The sequence below is a fragment of the Theobroma umbraticum genome, unplaced genomic scaffold (assembly GCF_002168275.2).
Source record: "Theobroma umbraticum cultivar Fairchild unplaced genomic scaffold, ASM216827v3 scaffold_147.0, whole genome shotgun sequence".
Classification (NCBI taxonomy): Eukaryota; Viridiplantae; Streptophyta; class Magnoliopsida; order Malvales; family Malvaceae; genus Theobroma; species Theobroma umbraticum.
Window position 1 is genome coordinate 5146131 of NW_018397259.1, and position 26676 is coordinate 5172806.

General features: G+C 32.3%; 4 protein-coding genes across 5 annotated transcripts in view; 3 read left to right on the forward strand and 1 right to left on the reverse strand.

Moving 5' to 3' along the window:
* The first annotated feature begins 1484 nt into the window (after positions 1 to 1484).
* On the forward strand, positions 1485 to 8486 carry EMB2777 (Sas10/U3 ribonucleoprotein (Utp) family protein). Its single transcript, XM_021426715.2, has 16 exons — positions 1485 to 1780; positions 1872 to 1963; positions 2386 to 2476; positions 3068 to 3219; positions 3413 to 3559; positions 3668 to 3804; positions 4412 to 4499; positions 4847 to 5026; positions 5481 to 5621; positions 5704 to 5781; positions 5940 to 6079; positions 6165 to 6306; positions 7224 to 7489; positions 7766 to 7826; positions 7912 to 7980; positions 8089 to 8486. Exons 1-16 carry the CDS (start codon positions 1672 to 1674, stop codon positions 8218 to 8220), a joined length of 2025 nt encoding a protein of 674 aa, XP_021282390.1. The 5' UTR covers positions 1485 to 1671; the 3' UTR covers positions 8221 to 8486.
* A 462-nt stretch (positions 8487 to 8948) lies between these two features.
* On the forward strand, positions 8949 to 13687 carry SYP21 (syntaxin of plants 21). The gene is made up of 7 exons (XM_021427852.2): positions 8949 to 9296; positions 10152 to 10245; positions 10632 to 10771; positions 11377 to 11448; positions 12254 to 12411; positions 12525 to 12625; positions 13384 to 13687. Exons 1-7 carry the CDS (start codon positions 9085 to 9087, stop codon positions 13447 to 13449), a joined length of 843 nt encoding a protein of 280 aa, XP_021283527.1. The 5' UTR covers positions 8949 to 9084; the 3' UTR covers positions 13450 to 13687.
* Positions 13688 to 14355: 668 nt separating this feature from the next.
* On the reverse strand, positions 14356 to 19972 carry HSF3 (heat shock factor 3). 2 transcript variants are annotated; one of them, XM_021427851.1, is made up of 4 exons: positions 19487 to 19972; positions 15648 to 16383; positions 15083 to 15482; positions 14356 to 14551 (listed from the first exon to the last, which is right to left on the reverse strand). In XM_021427851.1, exons 1-3 carry the CDS (start codon positions 19733 to 19735, stop codon positions 15124 to 15126), a joined length of 1344 nt encoding a protein of 447 aa, XP_021283526.1. In that variant the 5' UTR covers positions 19736 to 19972; the 3' UTR covers positions 14356 to 14551; positions 15083 to 15123. The 2 variants fall into 2 exon arrangements, with proteins under 2 accessions (XP_021283526.1, XP_021283524.1); XM_021427849.1 differs by having other exon boundaries at positions 15083 to 16383.
* A 3161-nt stretch (positions 19973 to 23133) lies between these two features.
* Positions 23134 to 26676, forward strand: part of LOC110415143 (Protein kinase superfamily protein) — an 8171-nt gene continuing 4628 nt past the window's right edge. Inside the window, exons 1-7 of the mRNA XM_021426683.2 lie at positions 23134 to 23444; positions 24437 to 24535; positions 24662 to 24719; positions 25846 to 25926; positions 26061 to 26132; positions 26223 to 26467; positions 26580 to 26651. Coding sequence (XP_021282358.1) covers positions 23224 to 23444; positions 24437 to 24535; positions 24662 to 24719; positions 25846 to 25926; positions 26061 to 26132; positions 26223 to 26467; positions 26580 to 26651 — 848 coding nt within the window. The 5' untranslated portion in view covers positions 23134 to 23223. The remainder of the gene's footprint in view (positions 23445 to 24436; positions 24536 to 24661; positions 24720 to 25845; positions 25927 to 26060; positions 26133 to 26222; positions 26468 to 26579; positions 26652 to 26676) is intronic.

The window sequence follows — 26676 nt, forward strand, 5'->3', positions numbered from 1 at the left end:
CTAATTTTTAAATACATAAGAATTATATTTGCATCTAGTGATTTTTATTAAAATATTATTTTATTATAAATATTATTAAATTTTATTCAATTTATGAAAAAATAATGGGAATATAAAAATATATAAAAATATGAATTTAAAAAATAAATAATTGACTTTAATTTATTAAAAATTAATTTTACATTTAAAGTTTTTCACCACACACACGTGACAATAAATATTAATATATGTAAAATAGGAATATTGGTAAAACTTTTGGTTATCGAGAATGAACATTTTTATTCAATATATTTTTAAATTTTATTTTAAATCATTTTTAATAATTATAAAAATTAAATAATAAAATATATCCAATCAATAAATAAATATTATTATTCTATTCAATTACTTTTAGTTAAATGGTATTTATGTCAAGGAAGTTCGAATCTAATTTAGTTATTAAGTTATTCATAATTGTACTCGTTTTTAGAAGTTAGAATTTTAAGAGTTTTTTATTAGTTAATGTCATCTAAAAATTTTGAAAACAACAAATTTATTAACGATTTTTATGTTATAATTTTTTACCTTGAAAATTTACTTTTTTTCATAATAATGTTGTTTTTTCTTTATTTTATTATACAAGTAGATCTTTCATTTTTAAACTTAAAATTGTTATTTATCATAATACTTGAAAAATCCCTAATTTTTTTTTAAAATTAATTTTTTTATTTTTCATTATATTCAATTAAACTTATGTAATTTTTTTTATATTAAATAAACTTTTATAACAAATGTTACTTGTTATCATAGCACATGGTGCTCGTATAATATATTAATAAGTTATAGTCGGTAATAACATAGCATGTTAATTACAACATGATAATATAAACATATAGTATTTTTACATTTCGTGTGATATAAAAAAAAAAGTGATATTATAACTAATAATAATTATTTATTTAATTTAAAATAAAAATACAAATGACTTAATTATAAATAATAAAAAAATATTCATTTAAGTTTTTTTGAATTATTGAGAGATATTTTAAAGCATCATGTCCTGTTATTTTTTATATTCAACTAATTCTTAATGCTATCTTCTAATAAAAAGTTAGTCTATCTCTCAAAGAATTTATAATTTTTATATATTTAATAATGTTTTTTAGTTTTTAATAATTTTTTATACATATAATAAAATTTGTAACTGTCAATGTAGATTTTAGTATATGTCAACGACATTAAAGTATCAAATCACATTCAATAAATGTGACACGAAAGCTAGTAATGTTAATAATGTAAAAAAGTTTTAAAATTTGATTTTGTTTTGGTTATCGGAAAAGTTTTTAATCGAATAAAATCTTTAAATTATATTTTGGGCTTTTTTGTGGGGCAGAAAATCTCGGAGTTGGGCTGATGAATATTGGGCTATTTTAGGCTATTAATTAATTCCAAGGTTCGAACTGGGCTTGTCTGTTTATGATATCCAATCCAACTGTTTCTCCAAACTCTGAGCATAAACCCTAGGCACAACTCTGAACTCTGTCAATTTTCACGAGGGTTTAGGAAAAACCTCCAGTTATAGGACCCTGAAATCATTGTTACCTTCGTTAACGATTAATATAACTAAAAGATCACTCAAAAGGAATCAAAATTTGAGTTTAACTCAGAAATCAAGAAATTAGTTTCCTAGCAATGGGAAAGAGAGGAAAGAGCTCGAAGAAAGACAGTAGAAACCCTAAGAGAAGACACCGAGACGACGGCCTCGTCGACCCTGAAGACGTCAATGACGAAATTGATATTTGTAAGTTCGATTTCACTGTATTTTTCGTATATTATTTTATATTTTCACTCATTTTTTTTCTCTTTTTTAAAATCTTTAATTTGTTTTGCAGTTCATAAGCAGAGGGATGTTGTTCCATTAGATATTAATGGGGATGCTGGAGATTCAGATGAAGATGATGAACATCCTGTTTTTGATCTTCAGGTTCGCATTTTCTTTTTGTTATCAAACTTTGAAAGCTTCAATGTTAAAATATGCCAATTCAACTAAAAATTTAACTTTAGGTATCCAGTGTCAGCGTCTGGTTAATAAATTGAGGCTGCAGTTTCTTAATTTTAAGGCATTTTATACATTTGAAGAACCTTAGGATTGAAACCTTTAAAAAAAAAGAAAGAGAAATGTTCTGTTTTCCACAAGCTAACATAGAAAATTATTGGAAAAGAATAAGTTTAGAAAAAGAAAAAGAAAAATAAATATTGGAAACGATTGCTTGAGGATGACAAGTTGTGCTTAATTGGGAAACCTTGAAAAAACTGTTATTGACAACACTGTCAAGAACGTTGGTAGAAGATTTTTCATTTTCTATTACATTCTTATTCGTTGTGCTATTGTCTTTCCATGTATAGGATATTGATGATGATGATCATGAGGAGGAGGAGGAGGAGGAAGATGATGATGATATTGATGATGCTCAAGTTTCTAAGTTCGCAGCAAAAAGTAAGATGATAGTTCAGAATGTATTGCATTTTGTGGTTTGTATTTTGTTGCATTTATTTGATAGCTATCAAATAACCATTTTGCATAAACAGTAAACAACTGTAATTAGAATACTGCAAAATGATTTGTTTACGTTTGTCAAATTTGCTGACTTATTTTTCATTTTATTTACATTGAGATACTTGAGGGTTTTTCCTTTCCTTGTTATTGAACTATGAGTTAACATAATGAAGTTGTTTAAAGTTTATAGCAATATATGTGTGATTTTGCAGTTTAGGTCCTTCAGTCATGACTTAGAAGAATGGTGCCTAATTGTTCTGCAGTATCAATTAACCTCCCTCCATCGCTCCTTTATATATACATTAATGTACTTGCAAGTGCATCTGAAATTTGTTCTGCTTTGGAAAAGAAACTGGCTTAGTTACATAGATTTTCCCCTCTGCTCCTTCTTCTCTATTCCTTATGATTTTAGAGGTGATATTTTATGTAGATATATCTATTTATTATCTGATGCAACTTTTACAAGTAGTTGTATTTTACATTTGGTTAAAGTTACATTTCTATCAATTTCTCATCGCATGTGATTTGCAGTTGCACGGCAACATAAGCTTTTGAGAGCAAAGTTTGGGGGAGTTGAGGATGAAATGAATGGTGAAGATGATGATGAAGATGAGAAAGAAGAAAAGGCTCCATGGGGTGGAATAAAGAGCAGATATTATGGTGGTGATAATCGCGACTTTGAGGTAAGAATTTGAATTCTGAGTCTCTTTTCCACTTTTTTTTATTATCTTGTTTACTTGAGTGCATTCTTTTCCACCACATAATTTTCTAAGACGGTTGTTTCTGAATAACGTAATTTCCTTTGAAGATGCTTTCATGTATTGTCTTTTGAAAGAGATGTAATTTTTTAATTCGTTGATTGGTGTACTCTTGAAGTTGCACTCAAGTGATGATGAGGCTCCCATGGAAGAGGAGGATGAGGTGAAAGAAATACAAAAAGAAAGAGCAAAAAATTTATCAATTGAAGACTTTGGCCTTGAAGATGCTGGTGAAGATGAGAATAATAGAGAACTGACCTTAGAGGTGAGGCTTGCTTACTATCCATTTATTTTGACAATGAAATCATTTTTAGCTGGAGAAAGGACACATAAACTTTAAAGATTTCAGTTACAAAACATGTTTCTGGTGCAGGAAATTTCAGCAAAAGGAAAAGGTGGACAATTATCTTTAGTGAGCGAAGAAGCTTTGGATGACCTGTCTACATTTGAGGAGGTCAAGAAAGATTTGAATGCTTTGTCGAAGGAAGAGCAGATGGATGTGGTACACAGGTGTTTTTCTTTTTTTGGCAAAGTTTCATTTTCTACTATTGTTTATTGTTGTTGCTGTTGTTATTATTAATATGTTTTACAACTTTTATTCTTTTCCTTTTTTTCCAGTAGTCACCCACTGTTCCAATCAACATCTGGAAGCATTATGTGTATAGGCATCATTAGATATTTTGTATATGTGTTTGCTAATTATTTGATCCTTGTTTATAGCTTGTGTTTATCAATCTTTTGGTTGTAAAGCTCTTCATTTGGTCAATGCTTCTTTTATAATGCCTTGTCCCCTTGATAACATAATTGGTTAATGGAAGGTTTCTACCTCTCTGGCCCCATAAGTAAATGCTTCAAGCTTGCAAGATAAATTTTGATTAGATAGACATTTATTTTAGTTCTGAATGTGCTTATGTCTAAATAGTATGCCTTAATCATTTTTTCTGTTTGATGGAAACCTTAATCATCCTTTTAATTACAACAATTCTTCTCTGTTATGATATTACATGGATCAGATATCATCTTTATTGTTTTTTCCTTTTAGATGGGACTGGGTGCTGTTGTTTGGTTTTTCCTATTCTTACCTTGCTGCTTATAAGCTAATAGTTTTGCTCGTCAGTTCTGCACCAGAATTGGTTGGTTTGTTGTCAGAGCTGAATGCTGCACTTGAAGAGCTTGGAAGCAAAGTTAATCCACTTTTAAGAAAGGTATTCTTGTTCTTCTCAGTTGATACTTTTATTTCCAAATTGAAGGGTAATTTTATGGTTGATAGCCTGAGTGATATATGCATGTTGGGTCTGTCTAGGAAACTTCAATCATGTTGAGTTTCTTGTTTTCCTGTTATCAGGGCTTGCCATCCCTCCAGCCCATCCAAAAAAAGGGCTTCAGTCTGAGATGATAAATATGATTTTTTGGTTAATTTGGAATTTGATTATGGGAATGGTAATTGAAAGGATAATTTCAAATATTGTATATAACATAGTCATCATTTGTAAGTGAGGCTCCTTATGTTCTTGTACATGTAAATGACATATTAAAGGATTTTTTTTAAAAGGCTAAAGAAGGGAAGATCTTTCTGGAAGGTGGGATGCGCTATCTGGAGGTGAAGCAGATTCTTTTGCTGGCCTATTGTCAAGCAATAACCTTTTATCTTCTTCTCAAGTCTGAAGGGCATCCAGTTCGTGATCATCCTGTCTTAGGTCGTATTATGGAGATCCAAGGCTTACTTGATAAGGTCTGCTGTTATCCTTGAAATGTTTCTAGATTTTTGAATTTATTCTGTGCTGTACACAAGAGGAAACATGCATGACCAAAGGGCAAGGTGGCTGGCTTTTCATCATTGAATAACTTTTGGTGTATGTATTGGCTTGTATGTGTAGCGATAGAAATTTCAATATTTAAACTTATGGTGTTCTCTTACTTTGGTCTATTTTGCCAAATCAAATGGTCAATTCTTGTTAGCTGTATCTCATAAGGAAATACTTGCTCACTATGATCTGCACTTCGAAGTAGATCAACTTTTACTGTACGTAACCTATCACAACATTACAATACATCCTTTCTGCTTTATATTTTATTTTATTTTTCTTTAATTCATGGAGAATTACCTGCTGTTGGTGCGAGATTAAGGCTGCTTGTTTGTTACAAGAGTTAATGTCTTTCTTTCTAATGCTTGCTCCACTTAACAGGTGAAACAACTTGATGGGAACCTTCCTTCTGAATGGGAGGAGATTCTGAAGAATAAAGGTGCCGAAATGGGTCAACAGTTGGTTAGAGAGAGTGCTGAACTGGTGTCTGACTCCGGCACAAAGGATCATGGTCCATCACTAGTAGGGTTATTCTTGTCTGTCAACAATGTCTCTTTTGGGTTGTGTTTTTGCCTGTCTTCTGATTTCTCATTTCGCGCACCAGCCTGAAGACACAACTAACTGGCCAAAAGTGGACACTGCAAGTAGCCATGACAAGAAGGCGGTGAAACTTAAGCATGAGGTGAGATGTGCCTACGCTGCTAATTTTGCACTCTTTTCTTTATCCCCACCTCTTTTCACCTTCACCCCAAAGGGATTCATATTTCCTTTTCTGTTTCTTTGTCTCTGCCATGTAACCGTTAGCAATATATCTTACTTGAGATTCCCCAAAAAATGCAGAATGATCAAGTTGGTATGCAGAGTAGGGAAATGTTGAAAGTAAGGGCGGCTCTTGAGGAAAAGTTGAAGCAGAAGGGATTTTTTAGTTCCAACATCCAGAAGCCCGATAAAACCAAGAAACATCTGAAACCAGTGAATGGGTACTGCTTCTTTTCCCCTTGTTTTTGTAATTTATTATCCTTTTGACAGTATGAGTACTAATTCATTCAGCTTGGAGTTTTACAGACAGCTTGAAACATATAATGATTTTGCTGATGATGCCATGGATGTTGAAGGAGGTGCTCATGGATCGAGTAATGGGCATGCAAGCTCACAGCATTCTAACAAAATTTCCCAACTTCTAACTGCTAAACAGAATAAGTCCAAGGTATAAAACTTGACATGCATTTCTTGTCTTTATATGCCTAGTGGAATATTGAGATGCATTACAAATCTGTCCTTTATGAGCTTTTTAATGCGCTAGGAAGTAGCAAGTGCACTGAAGTAGCATAGATGATCTCAGTATGGGGGCAAGCTTATAACCTTTTAGTGCTAGGTTTGCTAGCTACCGAGAACAGAGTGTTATGTTTAGCGCCAGCCTTTCTATGAGTTGAGCATGTGTGCGTTAGGGGTAGCAATTGGGCAGGTCAAGTCACTTTTGGTTGAGTTTACCTTTCAGGTCATGTTTGGGTTTGGTTCAGCTTTGGCATGTATCAATAACAACTTGATCTGGGTTATTTAGCACCTAAAGTTGCTGACTTTTCCAGGACATTAAGTTTCAGCTTTTGCCATCTCTATTTGGTATCAATCTCAAGGACCGTCTTTTATATCTCCTGGAATGAGACTCAATTTTTAACAGTTTAGGCTTCCTTCTCCTACTTGCATTGTTGGTCGGTTTATGTAGAGCATGCATGGTTCAGTAGATATGTAGAAGATTCTACCCCTTCCCTTTTTGTTTTGCTTTTGAACAAGCAGCACAAGGTTTCGTTTCTACTATTTGGTGCTTTGCTTTCCCTGATTTTGGGCAATGCTTGCTAGTCCAACTGAGAAAATGAATAGGAGAACAAGTAAAAAGACAAAGAAATTGATGCTGGAAGTGGGAACTAGAAGCCTTTCTCTATATATGCACCTAAATTAAGTAAAAATCAATGGGATCATTTATCGCAGACAATTTATACACCTTTCTTTTACAATCCTTCAATGACAGCCTAAGTTTCATTTGCATGTTAACTTTTCGTCATGAATCTTGTGTACTGTTGATCATCTAACTCTTGACCTCTCCTTCCCTCTTATCCTGTTGAGAAGGTTGTATCTGGTGATGACGATTTACCTAAGAGAGATGATATTGGAGAAAGGCGGAGGAAACATGAGCTCAGAGTACTGGCAGGAGCAGCAGTTAAATCTGAGGATGACCATGGAGGTGAATATGACACTTCTGAGGATGGTAGAGATATTTCTGTGGAGGAGAATGGTGACACAAAAGACACAGAAGATTCAGAAGATGACTTTTATAAACAAGTGAAGAAACAAAGGGCCGCAAAACTTGCTGCAAAAGCTGAGTTATATACAAGGTATGTTTCTGCACCGCACTTAACTATTTCTCTTCTTTTGGGGGTATATGGTTTAGGAAGTACCCCAGCTAGATTTGCTTCTGCTTTCTGTCTTTCTGCATTCAACAGTATGGTTAAACTCCAAGTCATTTCTTGGTCAATGTTCATAGTAGATAATTGCATGTGTGTGCCCGTATTGGTTTATCAACAAAAATAAATCTTTCAGCTGCCGCAGTTTGATAAAATTTTCTTTAAACAAGTCCTTATATGTTGTCCTGGAATTGTGTTCTTCTGCAGGACCTCAGTACAGCCCTCATTACCTGAAACTGTAGATGGGAAACGGCTGATAACTCATCAGGTCCATGCCTCATTTTCCTGTATGACCCATTATTGTTCTTCACTGCCTCCTAACATAACTTTTTTGATCTGTCAACTTGCAACAGATAGAGAAGAATAGAGGTTTGACTCGTCAGCGCAATAAGAGTACCAAAAACCCGAGGAAGAAATACAGGGTATTTTGGCAGAAAATTTAGATTCCTTGCATTTGGTATAGTATCACTTCATTGTTTGATTGTGAATTCATGTCTCTCCTTTTTTTTTGTTTCTATGACGATGTACAGTTGCAAAGTAAGAAACGAGAGAAACAAAGGAAAGGTCAGGTGCGGGATATCAGGAAACCAGTTGGTCAATATGGCGGAGAAGCCTCTGGAATCAACGTGGGAATCAGCAGGAGCATCAGATTCAAGAACTAAATTCAAACAACCAGTCTTGTCAACTTAAAATTCCTGAGCCTGTTGGATCATGTATCTTTCATGTTGTTTTTAGATTTTTACATAATTATATATTTATTTTGTAGACTAAACAAGAAAGAGCATAGTATAGTTTCAATTTGAGTTATGCCATATTTTTTTAAAAATTTTTAAAGCAATTGAAATAACTTAATTAGATATTAGAATAAGCTTTTTTATTTTGAGAAGGATGATTTATATATATATATATATTTTGTTTTTTTTGGAAACATGTTTGTGGTTACCATTTGTTCCATTATATATTTGGTTTTAAATATTATTATAATTTATCATAAAAAAATAATATTAACTACGTTACGTATTGGAATCATACATATTCTATTCACATTTAACGTGATGAGCAATCAGAGATGGGTCTAACCCATCTTAGTATGTTGTACTTGGAATTTATCAGATTAATTTAAATGAATTACATTAAATATGAAAAAATAAATTACTTTCATCATTCAGAGATTTTTAATCTTATTTTATTTTGCTTGATGTTACTCAAATATATATATATTATATATAAAGAATTTATGGGCCTGGCGGCCCAGAGAATGTCCAAGTCGAAAACAGAAACCATAAATGTAGAAAAGGCGGGGGCCCGCGGAAACTTCGTTAATTGTCTTAGTTTGACTTGAACAGGTACAACAAACAAATTTGGTGGTATGAATATAAAATTTTAATTACGTCACCAACTAGACGCCATTGATTTCTTGCTCTCCTCTCCTTTCAGCTATCCTCCCCTTATTACTCTTGTGTCTTGCTCCGACCTAACCAAATTCCTTCAAAATTAAGGAAAAAATTTTTTGGAAGGAAGACGATATGAGTTTCCAGGATCTTGAAGCCAGTTATGTTGGGCCACAGCAAGACAACTACTTGAATTCTTCTCAGCAAAAGTTGAGGCAAGAAAAAGGAGAGCCTTCGCAGTCGGTAGTGGCGGGGATCTTCAAAATACGAACGGCTCTTTTGGGCTTTGATCGTCTTGTTAATTCCCTTGGTACCCCTAAAGACAACTCTCAATTACGCGACAAGTTGTAAGTTCATTTTTTTTCCCCTCTTTTGTTTTGCCTTTTTTAAAAGCAGTTTTCTAAGCTTTTAATTTGTTTTCCCCATTATTTCTTGTAAATCAGAAGATGGGTTTTTTCATTTTTTATCTGTTGTGGAAATTTGAAAATAATTAGCTATTTTAGGCCTTTTTTTGTGGTTATAAAAACTCAAATTTACCATGTAAACGTATTTGACTCTTGCTTTTCTTTTTAGCTTATTTTCAAAATTATATTAAAGAACATAAGTTTGGACCTTCCTTCTGGAATTTTTCAACTTTTCTGATCTAATAAGTAATTTACTTTAACAGTTTTCTAAGTTTTTGGGTGTTTTTATTTTTTCTTGTAAATTACAAGATGGGGATTTTTTCTACTCTATTGTGGAAAATTTTTAATTTGAATTACTGTTTTAGGGGCATTGACCAATATGAAATTCTGGGGGGCAAACATGCATTTTTACTCTTGGATTTGTTTTAAGCTTATTTAAAAATTGAATTAGAGAACATAATTTGGGCCTTTCTGGAATTTTTTCAACTTTTATTATTTAGGAGTAATTTTGATAGATATATATGCAGAACAAATAATTGGCCTTGTTTTTCTATGGTTTTATTCCTTGAGGTTTGGTAGAATAAATGAATGGTTGCCTGGTTAATCACTATGTTGCCCTTAATGTCCTCGCCAGCACAACTTGAGACTATAGTTTAGAGGTCTCAGGTTTGAAATGGAGGAGCTGGGATTTATGGGATAAGAGAGGACTACTTTTTATTGGATAGCTCAAGATGACATGTATAAAAGAAATGACTTTGCTCTTCTTTGGTCCTTATATCTGACTTTCTCCCTTGGCAGGCATAAGACAAGGCTACATATAGGGCAGTTGGTTAAAGAGACTTCAGCTAAACTCAGGGAAGCAAGTGAAGCTGATCAGAATGCAGAAGTTAGTGTAAGTGTATCTGCTTTATGTTTTGATTTTTCACCTTTCCCAAAAATGAAGAACTGTGTAATATGTGAGTGAAAAAAATTATGGTGTGAGGATGCAATTAAGTCCTATTTGGGGGTGTAAGCCACTTGATTGTGTTTAACCTCTCATGAGTTCTTTGGTAAGTGGAATGCATGCCCTTCATGATGCTGATTTACTTGTTGGTTTTTCCTTGTTTATCTACTTATGCTTTTATCCTCCCATCTTTCGACTAAATTGGTTTTTGGAAATTGTTTACTCCTCTTTTCTATTCTTGGCCTTGATAAGAATAGTGGCATTATATTTCTTGTTTTAGGAGGAAGGTCATGGTTTGTATTTAGTCACCTGACAATTTTTCCCTTAAACTGCAGCCCTTAAAGAAGATCGCCGATGCTAAGCTTGCGAAAGATTTTCAGTCAGCTCTTAAGGATCTTCAAAAGGCTCAAAGGCTTGCGGCCGAGAAGGAGACAGCATATGCTCCTTTGGTTTCCAAAGAAGTTGTTCCTCTCAGGTAATTTTTACTAGCACTGGAATTACACTTATGTGCACACCGCAACACCTGCATACATACGCATACTCTGTAGATATGTAGATAAGAAGATGCATGTGTGAATTTGCCAATGTACACCTGTGCATATGTGCATGTTCAATGTGATTGTAGGTTGGTTGAGTCTGGTACAAATATCTCCTGTTCCCTTCTTTTAAGGAGTGAAAAGTTAACTAACCTTTATGGGTTTCTATATTACATTTTAAACACATCTAGTAAGAATAAAACATGAAAAAGCAAAACCTATTGTGGAGTTTGAGAACTCCGCAATATTAGTGGAGAAAATCTAAAATTGAAATGGATACTGAAGAATGAGTTAAGACAGTTTCTATTAACTTTTCTTTGTGATCTTTCTATTGTTCTTGAAGAATTCAAAAATCAAAGTCGGAATGTACTATGGTGACTCACAGGAGGTGTTGGTATTACTTTTAGTATCATGCAGGCTTCTTTAGCTGCTTTTAGTCGCTACAGGGATTAACATACTGTCTATAATTTAATTGCAGTTAAGCTATTATTTTTTGTGAATGATTGTTGTGCTTTATCTTACATCTTGTATTAAACATGTGAAGTTATGCTCCCCATGAGATGGAGGTAAATTCATCCAAGAGTCTAGAACGGCAAACTCTTCTGGTATCAAAAAGGTGAGCAGTTTTTAACATGGTATTTTAATGATATAACCTACTTTTGTGAAGCTATTACTTATACATGCACGAGCTTTCTAAATATAAGTTAATCAATTTTTTGTTAGTGTGGTCAGGAATCTCGAGTTTTTTCATGACTTGATCCATGTTTATTGTTCAGTTTAATTGATTTAACACTTCTTGCTTGCAAAAATGTTATCTTCTTTACCTACAGTATTCAGTCTTTTGAGGAGGCAACTTTTTATCTTCTCTAAAGTAGCTTATATTGTAGAATATTTTGATAAATGGAAGAGATGCTTCTGCTAAATTTGTGACTGATGATGCTGGTACTTATTCGAGGAAATCTGGTTGAGAGTTTGGAATTCCAGAATCATTTAGATATAATATTATATTTCCGCTTCTTTCCCATCCTAAAGAGTAAATTATCACTTCCAGAACTGATCAACCTAATTATGGTTGCTTGAAAAGTTGATATTATGAGATTTGATTTGGTGGTTTTTTGAGTCACTTAGGCCAAAACAATAGCCCTGGACTACTGTATCCTTCTTTGCCGCTTTAAATGGGGAAAGCCTTAGTTTCAAATATGTTCTTTGTTTTTGGAGATGCGATATGCATACTTGGCTGTTACAGTGAGCATTCACAGGGCAAAGCTGTTTTCTCTTGTTTCTTTTCCTTTTAATTTTTCATTAATTGACTTGCTTCAGTTTCCATAGAGAGATGGATATATCATTGGCCTGCATTCCAAAGTACTTAATTCCATTTTCCTGTAAATGATTATAATTGTCAAATTATTTTCTGTTAACAGACAAGAAGTTGTACTGTTGGACAATGAAATCACATTTAATGAAGCTATTATTGAAGAAAGAGATCAGGGGATCAAAGAAGTTCAGCAACAGATTAGTGAGGTGAATGAGATTTTTAAAGATATATCAGTTTTAGTCCATGAGCAAGGAGCCATGATTGGTAAGACTTGTGTCCGCTCTATACTTCTGTTGGAATATCTCACTTTCTTGCTCAAGTTTCTCCAAAGCTTTGGCTTTGAATATGGCAAGATGTTGAATGTTTTTTCCTTGCAGATGACATTGGTTCCAACATTGAGAATTCCCATTCTGCAACTGTGCAAGCTACTTCACATCTTAAAAGAGCATCCAAGATCCAACGAGCAAATTCTTCTACAGTAAGTTTGATTTATCTGAATCTTTTTCCCTTGTTTCACATAAAACTATTTTTTCCTGCTTAATTCTGCTGATATTTTGATTTATTGGCATAATTTATGGGAGTTAGTTGGTAGCTAATCATTACATTACTTGAAAGTCTTTAACTCAAGCAACACAATAATCTTGATGGGCGCTAGGTTCCTAAATTGCCATTAAGTTTAAAATTTATTGTATTGTCTAAACAGCACTGTTTATGTTGGTCTCCATTTACAAATGCTATTAAAGACATGATCATCAATTATCATCTCATTTTCTTGGTCAGATCTCAATGAATAGTTACTCTACACCCTTGTCGTTACCAATCATCATTGACGCGGTGGTTGTTGACGTCCTTTTTGGCATCTGTTACCTAGCAGAGCATGTATTAATAGATATTAAATTTTTTTTTTAAAAAAAAAATTGGAATAACATTTGTTCCATTTCCTTGAAAGGTTCTTGGTTTCTTTCACAAAACAAATTTAACTGAATGTATGAATAAAATTAACAATCTTATAAGCTAAATCCTCCCTTCATGTTAATTTTGTTGGTAACTCCATTGAGATAATTTATTTCACCAATTTTTAGTCATAATTGTAGTTATTTCACATAAAATAATTCTTCCATTCCCAATCTTATTCAATTACGCACATGAAGTTATTTTTACTCTTATCAATTTTGGTTAAGAAGAATAAGTCTGTTACATTAAAAAAATGATTAACCTAATGACTTTTATATGCAGAGGTGTTTGCTGGTGTTAATCTTTGGGATCATTCTCCTCATTTTCATCATAGTTGTCGTGGCTTAAGCAGCAAAGCATAAAGTTGTATGCAGCAGTGCAACCAACTCATTCTGGTGGTATTAAGATCAGAAATTATACAGCCATGTAATTTATACAAGTATTGTTTTAATGCTGTGGTAAGAGCCTCCGCCGAATCCTCCCTGGTGGCCCTTAGCTCTACAGCAAATCATGTATATAGATTGCTCTCCACCCCTTCCATCTTTAATATATCTTAAAAAATTTTTACATCTTCCATTGTTTGTAATTATTATTGGCATAAAGTTGGTTTTCATGATCTGAATCAATGTTTTGGGTGCTACATACTTTTCAACCCAAGCGTAGAAACTCTTCATATGCACAGACCAAGTTGCTTCGAAAAGGATGCACCACCCCTGCTACTACCCATAAAACAATCACAAAAGTAGGTGATCGTCCTTACCATTTCACCACCTGCTTCGCTGCTCATCTTTTTCAACAAACTTACCTCCATTACTGCTCATTTCGCCATGTCCTTGTTAATCATCCACATGGGCTCTCTTACAACTATGAATTCATATCAAATATACTGGGATTCTATCATCTCTTTCTTCACAAAACTTTCCTTCCCGGTAAGCGCAATGATCAGGTTATTCAAGGTGCTAAAACCAGAGACCTTGCCCCTCTCCACATTTTATCATGGAGGGGTGTTAAAAGTCATAAGGTCTAGAGCAAGGTCGTTTATACTTTATATCCTGACATAGAGTGGCCTATCAAACATGCTTTGGGAACAGATAGAAGATTGGCTATAGTTAATGTAATCTCATTTGAATTTACAGCTGAAAGCATTCTAAGCAAACATTTGTAACTATAGCAGGGAAAAGGGAGAAAGAGTCAACGATTTTTTCTGCATCACATTTCAAGCGTGTATCTTGCTCCTGAGATTCATCCAAGGCGTTGAGAAGCAGGACTTATTTCTCAGATAATATAGAAGAGAAGCATCATACATATGTACTATTAATGTTACTTTGGATAACCATTTCAAATGCATTTTATGTTACTAGTACATATAACATGTAAGTAACTCCAATAACAACAAAAGTTTCTCTTTGAACAAAAGCTTTTTCCGCCCAGCATCACGGATCATCAACCTCTGCAAAAACCATAGAAATATGAAAACTCAAAAATGATATAGGTTCTCTTACATTGTGCTGACAGCCAATTCAAAATAGCAATAAATATCAACAGCCTTAAGAGAAGGATTCTGAACAAGCCAGTTGTCTGTGCAGTAAGAATAAAAGAGTAGGAATTATCAAACTTTGAAAGAAATAGAATTTTCTTGCCATCTATCAATTTGGAATTGGTAAAATAAACATAAACATGTTAATAATGTCCTTTTATGTCATCAAAGCAATTCTAAAAAATGACATTAAATGAATTGGAACCAAACCTCAATACGTCATCTCTACATTCTTAATAATTATTAAATATTTATCACAATGATGACCAAAAAGAAAACAGAAATGGTTGCTATGATTAGTACTATGCTGCTTTTCCAAAAAAGAAATTGATTAGTACTATGTCAGTACAGAGTACCCTAATTATCAGCTGACTTTGTTATCTTTGGAGGATAGCACTCCTGCTCATCAAGCTTAGTATAGTGAATAAACATTAAAAAGTTTACCTTATAACAGCAAGAAACTTATATGTACAATTTGTAAGACATCACGCCCTCCTGCTATCTGATGTAAGAAGGCCCATTTGCTCAGTAAGATGATTCATATGTGGAATCTTATCCCATCCATTCTCCTGCACTAGCAGTGATTCCTGTTCTGTGTTTGCCCCATTTTCCAGTGAACTCGAGGTAATTTCATCTGTGTCCTCAGTGAGTGGGCTTGTTGTAAGAAACTGTTCCCAGAAAACATCATTAATGGCTGGAAGCTTAGGGGTTCCTTCCAGCAAGATATCCATATCTTGATCGGTAGAAAAATCATCAGTCTGAACAGGCATTCCACCATTCAAACCAGCTGACATTTGATCAACATATTCAGCATTCCCTCTCTCGGACCCTGCCAAACTTGCATCTGTAAATCCAACAGTGTTATCAGGCACAATTCCTTGCATTTGAGGAAAGTTTGGAAAAGCTGCATCTTTATGTGATTCATGCACATTTATCTCTGAAATTTGATCCACTTTAGTATGCTCAGTTGTTAAATGAGAGGCAGTAGATGGACAAGTGTCAGGAAAACCTGATTCTGCTTGTAGATAAGACTGCCCAGAAGCTGGTGGGACTTCAGAAAGTGTCACTCCAGAGATCCGACTTGAGGAGCTCCCACTGTCTAATGCATTAGAAGGAGGAACACCATCAATCATGAAAGCACCAGGGCAATTCATTGAAGATTCCAGCCTAGATGATGTGTTCATCTTCAATATCTGATGCAGCATTGCCTTTGCCGCCTCATTCAACGAAGGCTGGAACTTTACAATCTGTCCATTAGGAGATATGGCACCATGTTCACCAGTTAAATTTTCTTCATCCTGCCTAGGGAGTCTCCTTTTTTTGTTTCCCCCAGTAAGGCGCCTGTTGCTTTCATTCTGCTGCTGTACAAGCTGGCTTAAGAAACCTGGACTTTGCATGGCCTTTGCAAGAAAAGACATCATTTGCTGCTGCCTCTGCTCCATCACTTGTACACGCTGGCCAACAGCTTGCAACTGGTTATCTGTCGTTTGTTGCTGCTGCCTCAACCTAACAAGTTCCTGCATGAGAACATTCTTGTCCCTCTTAAGCCTTTCAACCTCCTCTTCGAGCCCAAACTTCCCTACCTCAACGCAAGCTCCAACTGATGAGCTCTGAACTTGAGGTTGTTGATTATTGTGGACATTAGCAGGTTTTCGCCTGCTGATAGTTTTCAAGAGATGTTTCTGACCTCTTAAAAATCCCTCATTAGCAAATTCCCAGCGGTCAGGGTCAACTTTCCTAAAACCCTAAAGGAAAAAAATTATGATAATCAACGACACTAGTTATCATATATATTTGCCAAACAGAATGTAGCAAGCCCACATATGTGTAAAGAGGATTGAAGATTAATATCTAATTGAATCACATGTCATCTGTCTTGGTTGAATCCCAATGCCTGACCACAATCAATTAGTAATTACAAGCATATACTTAAACCTGCAGATAACAAACACAATTACAATTCGATGAGTTCTTCAGATAAAGCCAAAAAAATAGGTCAGAAACTTCAATCTATAACATCCAGCCTCTCCAATGAATAAATTTCAAACTACAATCCATGGCAGCGGCTTAGATATATTACCCTCTCCATTATGCTTTCGTTCACTTGTTGGTTACAAATATATTTTAAGTCAGAAGAACTTGGCCAAAAAAAAAAGTCTAAAGAAGAAAATCCAATACATAAAAATCAGAAATTGAATTGTCAATTTAGCTAATCCTCAGAATATGTATCTTACTATGAAAAACCTCACGACAAAATTGTTAGCTTATGCTGGCCTTCCTCTGGACTTCATTTGTTAATTAAACACATGTAGTTAGATCAAGAATGGCAAGAACAAACAAATCAAAGATCAACTACAGGAAATATCACGGAATGTAAAATATATCTCCAGACTTTACAGTATTTTAGATGAAAAACATCAGTAAGGCATTTAGAATTTGTTTTAGAAACATGATATCAATACAAATAACACACATGGAACAATAGCACTACACATTTCAGCTACTGATATGAGAGCATAAACATGTTTCTAGGAAAGACTAGTAGGCAAGAAATGGCAATAAGTAGTACCATTTAATAAGTAGTATTTTTGATGGGACATTATAGAATAAAATATAGCTGCATACAAAATCAAGCTAGCAACTACTGCAGAATTCCTGCATCTAAGAAATTCGAACAGCATAAAAACTAGACTTTGCATCACACCTGGCAATAAGGTAGATAGGAACAAGCTCAGTGCATTCAATTTAGTAATGCTATGTACATTAGTCACAACCAACTCAAACAACTGCTAAATGTAACCATATTTGAAGTATTTTAAGAATATAATGAACACTAGAGAAGCAAAGAGAGATAGAAGGAGAGACATGGACAGAATCTCGTTCTCTTCTAGAAGAGGATACACAAAGTGGGAGGATTAACAAGGTCGCAAGATATATGATCCTACTTCACAAAATAAAACAACAGATGCTCAAAAGGGCAAGGCATGGGAGTAGGCCAAGATCTTTATTTGCTTTTGCCTGGACTTTGGACCAACCTTATTCATAAATCAGGTTTTTTTTTTTCTCAAACCCAAGCTGCAGTTCTCTCAAGTCAGTACATAGTTCAGAGGTATCATCTAAACTAGATTGTTGAAACCATTTATTGTTCTTAACCAACTATAACACAAAACAAAGGTTTAGCATAAAGTCACAGGCAGGAACCACGTTATATTTATTTAACTTCGTATGAAACAGTATTCTTTAAAATAGAATTAGTAATACTTTGACAGATTCATCAATGCTGCCTACCATGTGAGACACGTCACTACAGCTTAAAAAATTGTTTTTACAGTTTTATGAATTTGGAATAGATAAATTAGGTTCGTAGTTCAACTTAGGATACAAAAGTTTTGATATTGATAACTGTTCTGCTTAGAACAACGGTTTTTCTATGAAGAAACTACAATCCTAGCACAGAGAAATGTTAGCAAACACTTTTGACTGCAGGGTAAAGCAGGTTTAGGGTGTGAGTTGAGGTCTATACCATTGATTAATGAATTTCCTGAAAGTAAACTGAGAACTGATATGTGTCATACAAATAACAAGAAGACTAGATAAATAAAGTTTGTCAATCAATCTCCAGTAATATCACACTATTTGTTTAATACATCATGTTGTTGGTTTAATTGACTAAACTAAGATTTTTCTGAAGTTACAACAATTAAATAAGCTACATGCAATTATTTTCTCTTGGAGGCTCAACAAAGAAAAGGAGGAGGAACAAAGGATGGCAATAAGAATTTAAGTGAAAAATTCAAAATAAGGTTTCTGGGTAAGACACATGGAGAGGATACCTGTATCTGAAAATTGTACAGAGAAGTAAATACTTAACACATACCAAATCTCTTAATGAAAAGTCTTTCAACAAGTCAAAGCATGCTATAGGAATATGTATTATCATACATTCAACCAACTAACAAAACCTCCATAGCAGCATTACAAGTCAATTCTTGCAGCTACACCATTACAAATTCCCAAATTTAGCCTAACAGATAGCTAGGTGAAGAGAGTTTATCAGCTCTTTGAAACCTACTGCCTGAACTTTATAAACATTCAACCAGAACCCCAGATCACATACCAAACATTCAACGTTTTACTTTTCATATTTCATCTCAATTTTTCCACATTTATATTATAGGGAAAACGCTCTTCAACCAATCATCCACATGCCATTGAAAATCCTATATAATAAGAGGAACTCCAACAGCTAAGAGCTACTTAATTATCCAATTTCCAAAAGCACTAAACGAATTCAAGTTTGTGTTATTCAAAAAAATAACCAGCATATTCCAGCAGCAATTCCCAATTCCCATTTTTTAACATATCAATATCCACATTCAAGCAACCCCCATGTTCCATCCAATTCTTCTTACCCCACAACTATACTAAAAATTTATGATCCAACACTCATATCGGTTCTAAAATCCCTCCTCCAATGCTAACTCCATTACTAACTTAAAAATATTCACAGTTAACATCAATCTCATCTTTTTTTTTTTCTTTTTGGAAAAAGGCAATATAGGAACAACCCAAATTTCCAAACAATCTAAATATTCCAAAAAATCCAAACACAATAAACTAAACCCTCAAAAGACAAATAAATCAATAACCCCTTCAAACAACAAAATCGCAGTCCGCCTCAAGGAAACACGTCTTAGAAATCTTAGATACGAATTCTAAGCGCGATGTCTCATCACTTTCTATAACCTAAAGCTAAGGCTCAATGAGCCTGCATATGTATAAAAAATCGCGATCTTTAAAATATAGAAAAAAACAAAACAAATAAACTTAAAACAAAGAAATACCCACATAAGTATTGAGCTGTCTGACAAAGCTGGAGAAATTATTGTGCTTAAAGTACTTCGGTAAAAGGTCCCTTGCAAACTCCGGCACTTTCCAGACAACGAAACTGTTGTTGCCACTGCTCCAAGACACGACTGAGTTGGTGGATGGATCATCCACCATATCGTAGGTTTTGCTCAGAAACGGCGGCACCGTATTTCCGTTCGTTGCAGCCGCCGCGTTGGCCGCCGATATTGAATCATGAAGAGAATCCATTGGGCTTTTAATAATACTAAGCAGAAGCAGAAAAAAGGAACCGGGTATTCGCAAATATTGAATTTAGGATTCAGAAAGTGATGGGATTTGCCATGAGAGAAAAGAAGGAAGAGCTAGATTTTCTAGAGAGAGAGAGGAAGAGCAAGTAGGGCACGGCATGGGAGAGAGTGAGGGAAGTATGGGGAGAGAAAGAGTAATGTTTTTGAGTACATGGGAAGGGTTTAGGCTGCTTTTGATTGAATATTTTGTTTGGAAAGAGCAGAAAAGGCAAGAGAGAGAAACAGGAGACGGACTGACACGTAGCAGTTTGTAATACCATATGCTAGCAACACCTTTTTTTTTTTCTTTTATAAGTCCTTCAATTTAATCCTTATATTTTTTAATTTTTATATTTTAAATCTAAGTAATTTAATTTTTTAATTTTAAAAAATTTTAATTTAATTTTTTTCTAACAATATTCAATTTTTTTATTAACGGGATAATATTAATGTTGATGTGATACATTTTGATGATTTGATGTTACGATGATAATTTGACATATCATGTAATATCGACATAATGATATAATAATGTTATATGATATTAATATAATGACGTGATAATACTGATTTGACATTGACATATCAACGTTATTTAATAAATTAAAAAATTATTTTTAAAAAAATTTATCACGTTATAGGATTAAATTGAAAAAAAATATAATACAGAAATTAAATTGAACAAAATTAAAATGTTGAAAGATTAAAATTAAAAAATATTTAAAAAATATAAATCTTTAAGTAAATTATTGATATAGTTATTAATAAGTTAAATATTTAAGTATAAATATTTATGGTATTAAAAAATATATATAAATATTTTCTTACTTGATTATTTAATTTTAAAATATGTACATTAATTTAAATTTTTTATAAAATTAAGTTTAAATTTTTCTTCTATAAAAAAATTTTAAAATTTTTATATCTAAAGTTAAATAATTTTAAATTTTTATATTATTATAAATAAAAAAATATTTAATTATTTTATATTATTTTATTTTAACGTAATGCAAGTGATTTATCTAAATTTAACTATAGATATAAAATTTTTTAAAATATTTTTATAGATGAAAAATTTAAACTTAATTTTTATATAAAAAATTAATATACATATTCTAAAATCAAATAATCAAGTAATAAAATATTTATATATATTTTTTAATACCATAAATCTTTTACACTTAAATATTTGACTTATTAATAAGTGCATCAATGATTTACTTAAATATTTATATTTTTTAAATTTTATCCTTCAATATCTAAATTTTATTTAATTTAATACCTATATTATATATATTTTTTAATTTAATCTCTATGATGTGACAAAAAAAATTTTAAAATTTTTTTTAATTTATCATGTGACAATAATATGTCAGTATGTCAGTGCAATATTATCGTATTAATACCATATGATATTATCATATTATTACATTAGTGCCACGTGACATGCCACATCATCAAAATGTGCTACGTTAATATTGATGTTATCCTTTTTAATGATAAAATTAAATATCATTAGGTAGATTAAAGTAATTTTTTTTAAATTAATAAATTAAATTTTTTGATTTTGAATATAAATATTAAATTAAAATAAAATTAAAAAATAATAAAAACTAGATAGGTCTTTTAATCTTAAAATATCTTGTTAGGAAATACTAGAAAGGGAAAGAGAGAGAAATAGGAGATCGACTGACACGTAGCAATTTGTAAAACCATATACTAGCAACAACTTTCCTTTCTTTTTTTTTTAAGCCTTACAATTAACATGATAACTTATGTGTTACTATTAGTATTTTTATTTAACCATGGTGAAATAAATCCTTAAATTATTTTATAAAATTTTAATAATTTTTTATTTTTTATTATATTTAAACAAAATTTTATATTTTTATTATGAATTAAATAAATATTATAATTAAAAATTGACTAATTATTATAAAAATTTTAAATTATTTTAAATATACTTTGGCAGACATGGGACAGTCTTCTAATTTGGTCTATAAATTTTAAAAACTCTATCATCAATATATAAAATATATTTTTAAATGAAAACGTAATAAATTTGTTTGTAAATTTTTTAAAACCCACTTCTTGGTGTATAAGATAATATAATTTTTAAATTTCACAAATTAATTATGTTAATAATTAAAAAAATTAATAATTTAAATGAACATGTAACAGCCATAAAATATTTTTTTGCGAAGTTCAATAATTTTACCACCAATAACAATTCTTAAATGCATAGAAATTTTTGCATAAAAAAATACACAGAAAATTTATGACACCTTTATAACCTTTTTTTTTTTCGGTGGATTATACTTTAGTGAATTCAAGTAGTTTTCCAAATTTTATACTATATTTTTTGTTAATATGACAAGAAAATAATAACTATAAGATAGGATAAGATTAGGAAAAGATAATCATTCCCTTTTCTTTTGTTTTTCATTATTTTATTTTTTCTGTAATTGTACCAATAAATGAGAATCATTTAATACTAAAATTTTCGTGTAATTTCATTGATTTCAAAAAAAAAAAAAGAAAAGAAGATAATAACACTATCCTCAAAGTTTTTTATCTTTTTTTTTTTACAAAGAGATAAGTGAAAATTATAATAATTTTCTTAAAATATAAAAAAAATTTACATCTAATAATTTGGTTCAATATTTGATGCTAAAATTATTTTTTCATGTATTTTCGATGCATGGATATTGAGCTATTTAAAAATATGTTTTTAAGATAATTTCTAGCTTTCTTTGTACTTTATATAATTTTTTAGTGAATTTCATTAATTTCAAAATTGACTCATTTATATGTTATAAATAAGATTGATTTAGTCTTTTAAATGACTTAAATTTTGATTTAAAAATAAATAATAACTAAGATTGAGAAGCTGCATAGAAAAATTCACACAAAAAGATGAATTTAACTACTCAAGATGTTGAAGAAATTGATATTTCACTTTTATCTACTCTAATTAAAAATTAAACATCACTTTTACACTGTATCATTTATATTTTATTTTTTATATTTAAAAATAAAAATAAAAGAAAAATTTATTTAAATGAGCATTATTATTTGTATTATACTAATGTATATTTGATATTTTAAAATAAAAATAAAATTTTCGTTAATCCAATTATGAGATTTTTCTAATTAAAAAAAGGATTTGTAACTCTTTATGTAAAAGATAAACACATTTCATATTAAATCAAATATTTAGACGTAATTATTTAATTAAGAGATCTCATAAGGTAATTAAAAAAAATCAAATTTTAAAATAATTTAAGCAGATGCATTAATTTCTTTCTCAGGAAAAAATAAATCTTATCCTTTGCCGCCAGCCATTTCCTTCCATATCCATAAAATTTATTTTTTAATTACAAATTTCCATATTCAGGTACACAAAAGAAAAAGAGCAAGCTCTGACTGAGCTCACCACGAAAACCAACCATGCTCCTTACTACATCCAATTGCTTCTCTTCTTCTTGCTCTTTGCTTTCTTCTCTTTCTCGAAAGCCCATCTTTCTCTTTTCAAAAAAACCGCGAGTGAGCTGCTGCGTGAGTAGTCGAACTCGGTCGAGTCGACTTTGTAGAGCGAGTCTCATTACCAGCCCTGACTCATTCGAGGTGGGCCGACTAATTGGTAGCTACGGGTTCATGAATGTTACTAGGTAATCGGGTTTTGTTTTCCTATCCTTTTTTTGGTTCCCGGGGAAATATATGAAAAAGAAAAGGAAGTTTGAGTCACTGCGCATTATCTTTTGAAATTTCCTGGCATTTGGGTGTTTATATTTAGTGTTTTAATTTCTTTTACTAAACTTTTTTGGGTAGTTAAATGCTCAAGCGTTACCCAAAAGGCGAGTAGTTTCTGTTTGATTTCTGAGGAATTGAAAGAAAACGAATGAATAGAGAATTTTAAATTTTGTGTTTCATTTAATTGCCAAGTAAGTGTAGGAAAATAATAAAAGTCAGTGCATCATTCTTAGTAAACTCGTCGAACATTTTAAAAATATTCAAGGATAGATGTTAAGCTTGATGAGGTGGCAAGTTCCGGTTTGTGAATAGTGAGTATAATTAGAAAATTTTGGGTTTTTGTTTCTTGGATGTTGCATTTGGTTCTTAATTTTCCAGTTGTTTGCCAAGGAATGTTGGCAAACAATGTGGTAAAAGAAAGGCAAGTTTGAATGTTATCCTTGTTACTGCTTGCTGTGCTTTGATTGAACAAATCAATTAGTTACCTGAACCTCACTAGAGTAGATGTTTTTGTTTGTGGTGCACGCATATTCAGAAGCATGCACACGTACATGTATATGGCAGGTTCCTAGAAAAGGGTTTTAAGGGTTTTTTTTAGTTCTTTTTTATGTTGATAGTCTGGTAGTAACCAAACTTAGATTTTCATTCTTGAATAATTTCCTCCAGAAGTTAGAATCCTTGAAAAAACCAGTACTCAGAGTTTGTTTTTGCTCTTGGTTTAGGAAGCAGCAAAGGAATATATATAAGATTCAATTTTCTTTTTCTTTCCCTTTTGTGTTTTATAATCAACAAAATGGGGTTTTGAATCTGTAATTGAAAAGTGTTATTCTTAATTTCTTGTTAAATTTTGGTTTTTGATACTATTTCTTTTGAAAGATGACACTGAAAAAGGTCTGAATTTTTTTTCCAGCTATTCAGGGTTTCAGGCAGGGGCAGATGTTGAATATTCATCTGGAGATTTGGGACAATTAAGAGTTCAAGATGTTGGAGAAGGGAGTGTAAAAATCAGGTGCATTTTTACTGAACATGCATGTTCATGGACACAAATATTTAGACAAAAGTTTGCTATTGTTGATGAAACTCAAAAATCCTTTTCCTCTTCTTGCTGATGCTATCCGTGGCAGTTCATCTGCAGGCTTTACGAAGGAAGAATAGCTAAGGGTCCATTTAAAGGCACACCGGTGATATTTAAGGTGAAATCATTTATATATTTTCCTCGATCCTCACCTATTTTTCCATAACTATTCAAGAAAATTCAAATAAGCCCTTATTTTATTATTGCATTCAATTAAGCCCTTGCAGTTTTATTTTAAGCCAAATAAGCCTTTATGATTAATGCTTGACTAATTGTTGTTAGTCAAAATGTCACTTGTCATTTTATGTTACATAACGTTGATGTGGCATGCAAACATGCCATAATGGATGATGATGTAGTATGCTAATGTGGCCATGTGTCATTTTTTACCCTTCATGTCAGCGCCACATGACAGGTGGCATTTTAATTAATAACAATTAGTTAACCTTTTACCTTTAGTTATAAAAGTCTATTTGGCCCAAAATAAAAGTATATGGGTTTGATTGAATGCAATAAAAAAAATGACTTATTTGAATTTTTTTTAATAATTCAAGAGCTTTTTTAAGCATTATACGTTTTTTCATCATCCATACTTTCACATGGTAGAAGAAAAGTGAGAATAGCACACAATTAATATTAAACTTTGTCTTTAATATTTATTTTAAAATTCTTCCTGATAGCCATAGCTTTATATCTACCTTAAGTTGTAGAGTTCTTCATAAGTGACTCTTTGTTGGGACAAGTTATTAGTGTACTTTGTGTGTCACTTGTAAGGACTGGGGTTGATCATTCCTTGAAAATATAAAAGAAAGTATCTGAATAACTTGTCCTTATAGGGAGTTGTCTTTGAATTAATGTACCATAGCATAATTATGTTGAGTTTGTCTATCAAATTTTCTCTAAAGCAATGTGAAAAGTTTTTTGAATGTCATTTTCTTTCTTCATATCTCCAATTAACTCTTGATGGTGGAGACTTTAGTGCTTGTCGAGATCATTTATTTATCCAGACCCTATTTCACCAAGTAAGTGGCAAATAGCAGATTGTGAGAGATAAGCAACATTGAAAAATGGCAGAAAATAGCTGCTCTGCCTGCATTTAGTGTTAGCCCATTTGCCTCAACACAAAAGATCAGAAAGAACAAAATGCAATCTAAACTGAATTAGAAACTAGGCTCTTAGACTATATGGTGTTGCTAACCATTTCAGTTATTTATATTCACTTTACTAAACTTTTGGCTATGAAGGTTTACCCTGGACAGCGAGCTGGTGGTCTTGAGGCTGATATGATGGCAGCCAACGAGCTCAATGCTCATGCTTTACTCCAGGTAAAATGAAGTAGCATAATAAGTATCAACTGAGCAGAAAAGAAATTTTGTATTTCTTCTGATGATTTCAATTTATTAGTCTGAAGGTTAAAGGAATTATACTGATTTATCTTGATTATGCACCTGTTTAACAGAATAGTTCTGAAGGTATATGTAAGAATCTTCTGTTACTTCTTGGTGGATTTGAGACAAAAACAGGGGAGCAGGTCTCTGATTTCATATAAACTATATCTGAGTTTTCAATTTCCTTTTTCTGTTTGGTATCTTTTGAAACGAAATAGCTTTATTCTGTACAGTGGCTTGCCTTCCGCGGTGATGGTAAATATAGTGCAGCAGATTTTGCTAAGGTGACTAGTGAGAAAATATCCAGAGCCCGTTCTCTAGAGGAAAAGTCTTGGAATCCTTTTGAGCAAGAGCAAGCATTTAAACGCAAAGCATACTTTGTCATTAGGCTATTCCAGGGTGCTATGAGTGGTTTAGCCTACATGCATGATCATGACAGATTGCACCAGAGTCTTGGACCCGCTTCTGTTGTTCTCAAGTATTTTGTTTGACAGTATTCATTTGAAGTCTGGATTTATCTTACTTAAAAGACAAATTGGTTTACTCTGCTCATTTCAAAGCTTAATCAACCTTTTATTGACTGATGGCAGTACGATAGTAGAAAGAGATGCTGCTTATTTGGTTCCAAGGCTTCGAGATCTAGCCTTTTCTGTTGACATCAGGTACTACTATGTTGTTGTTGTTGGT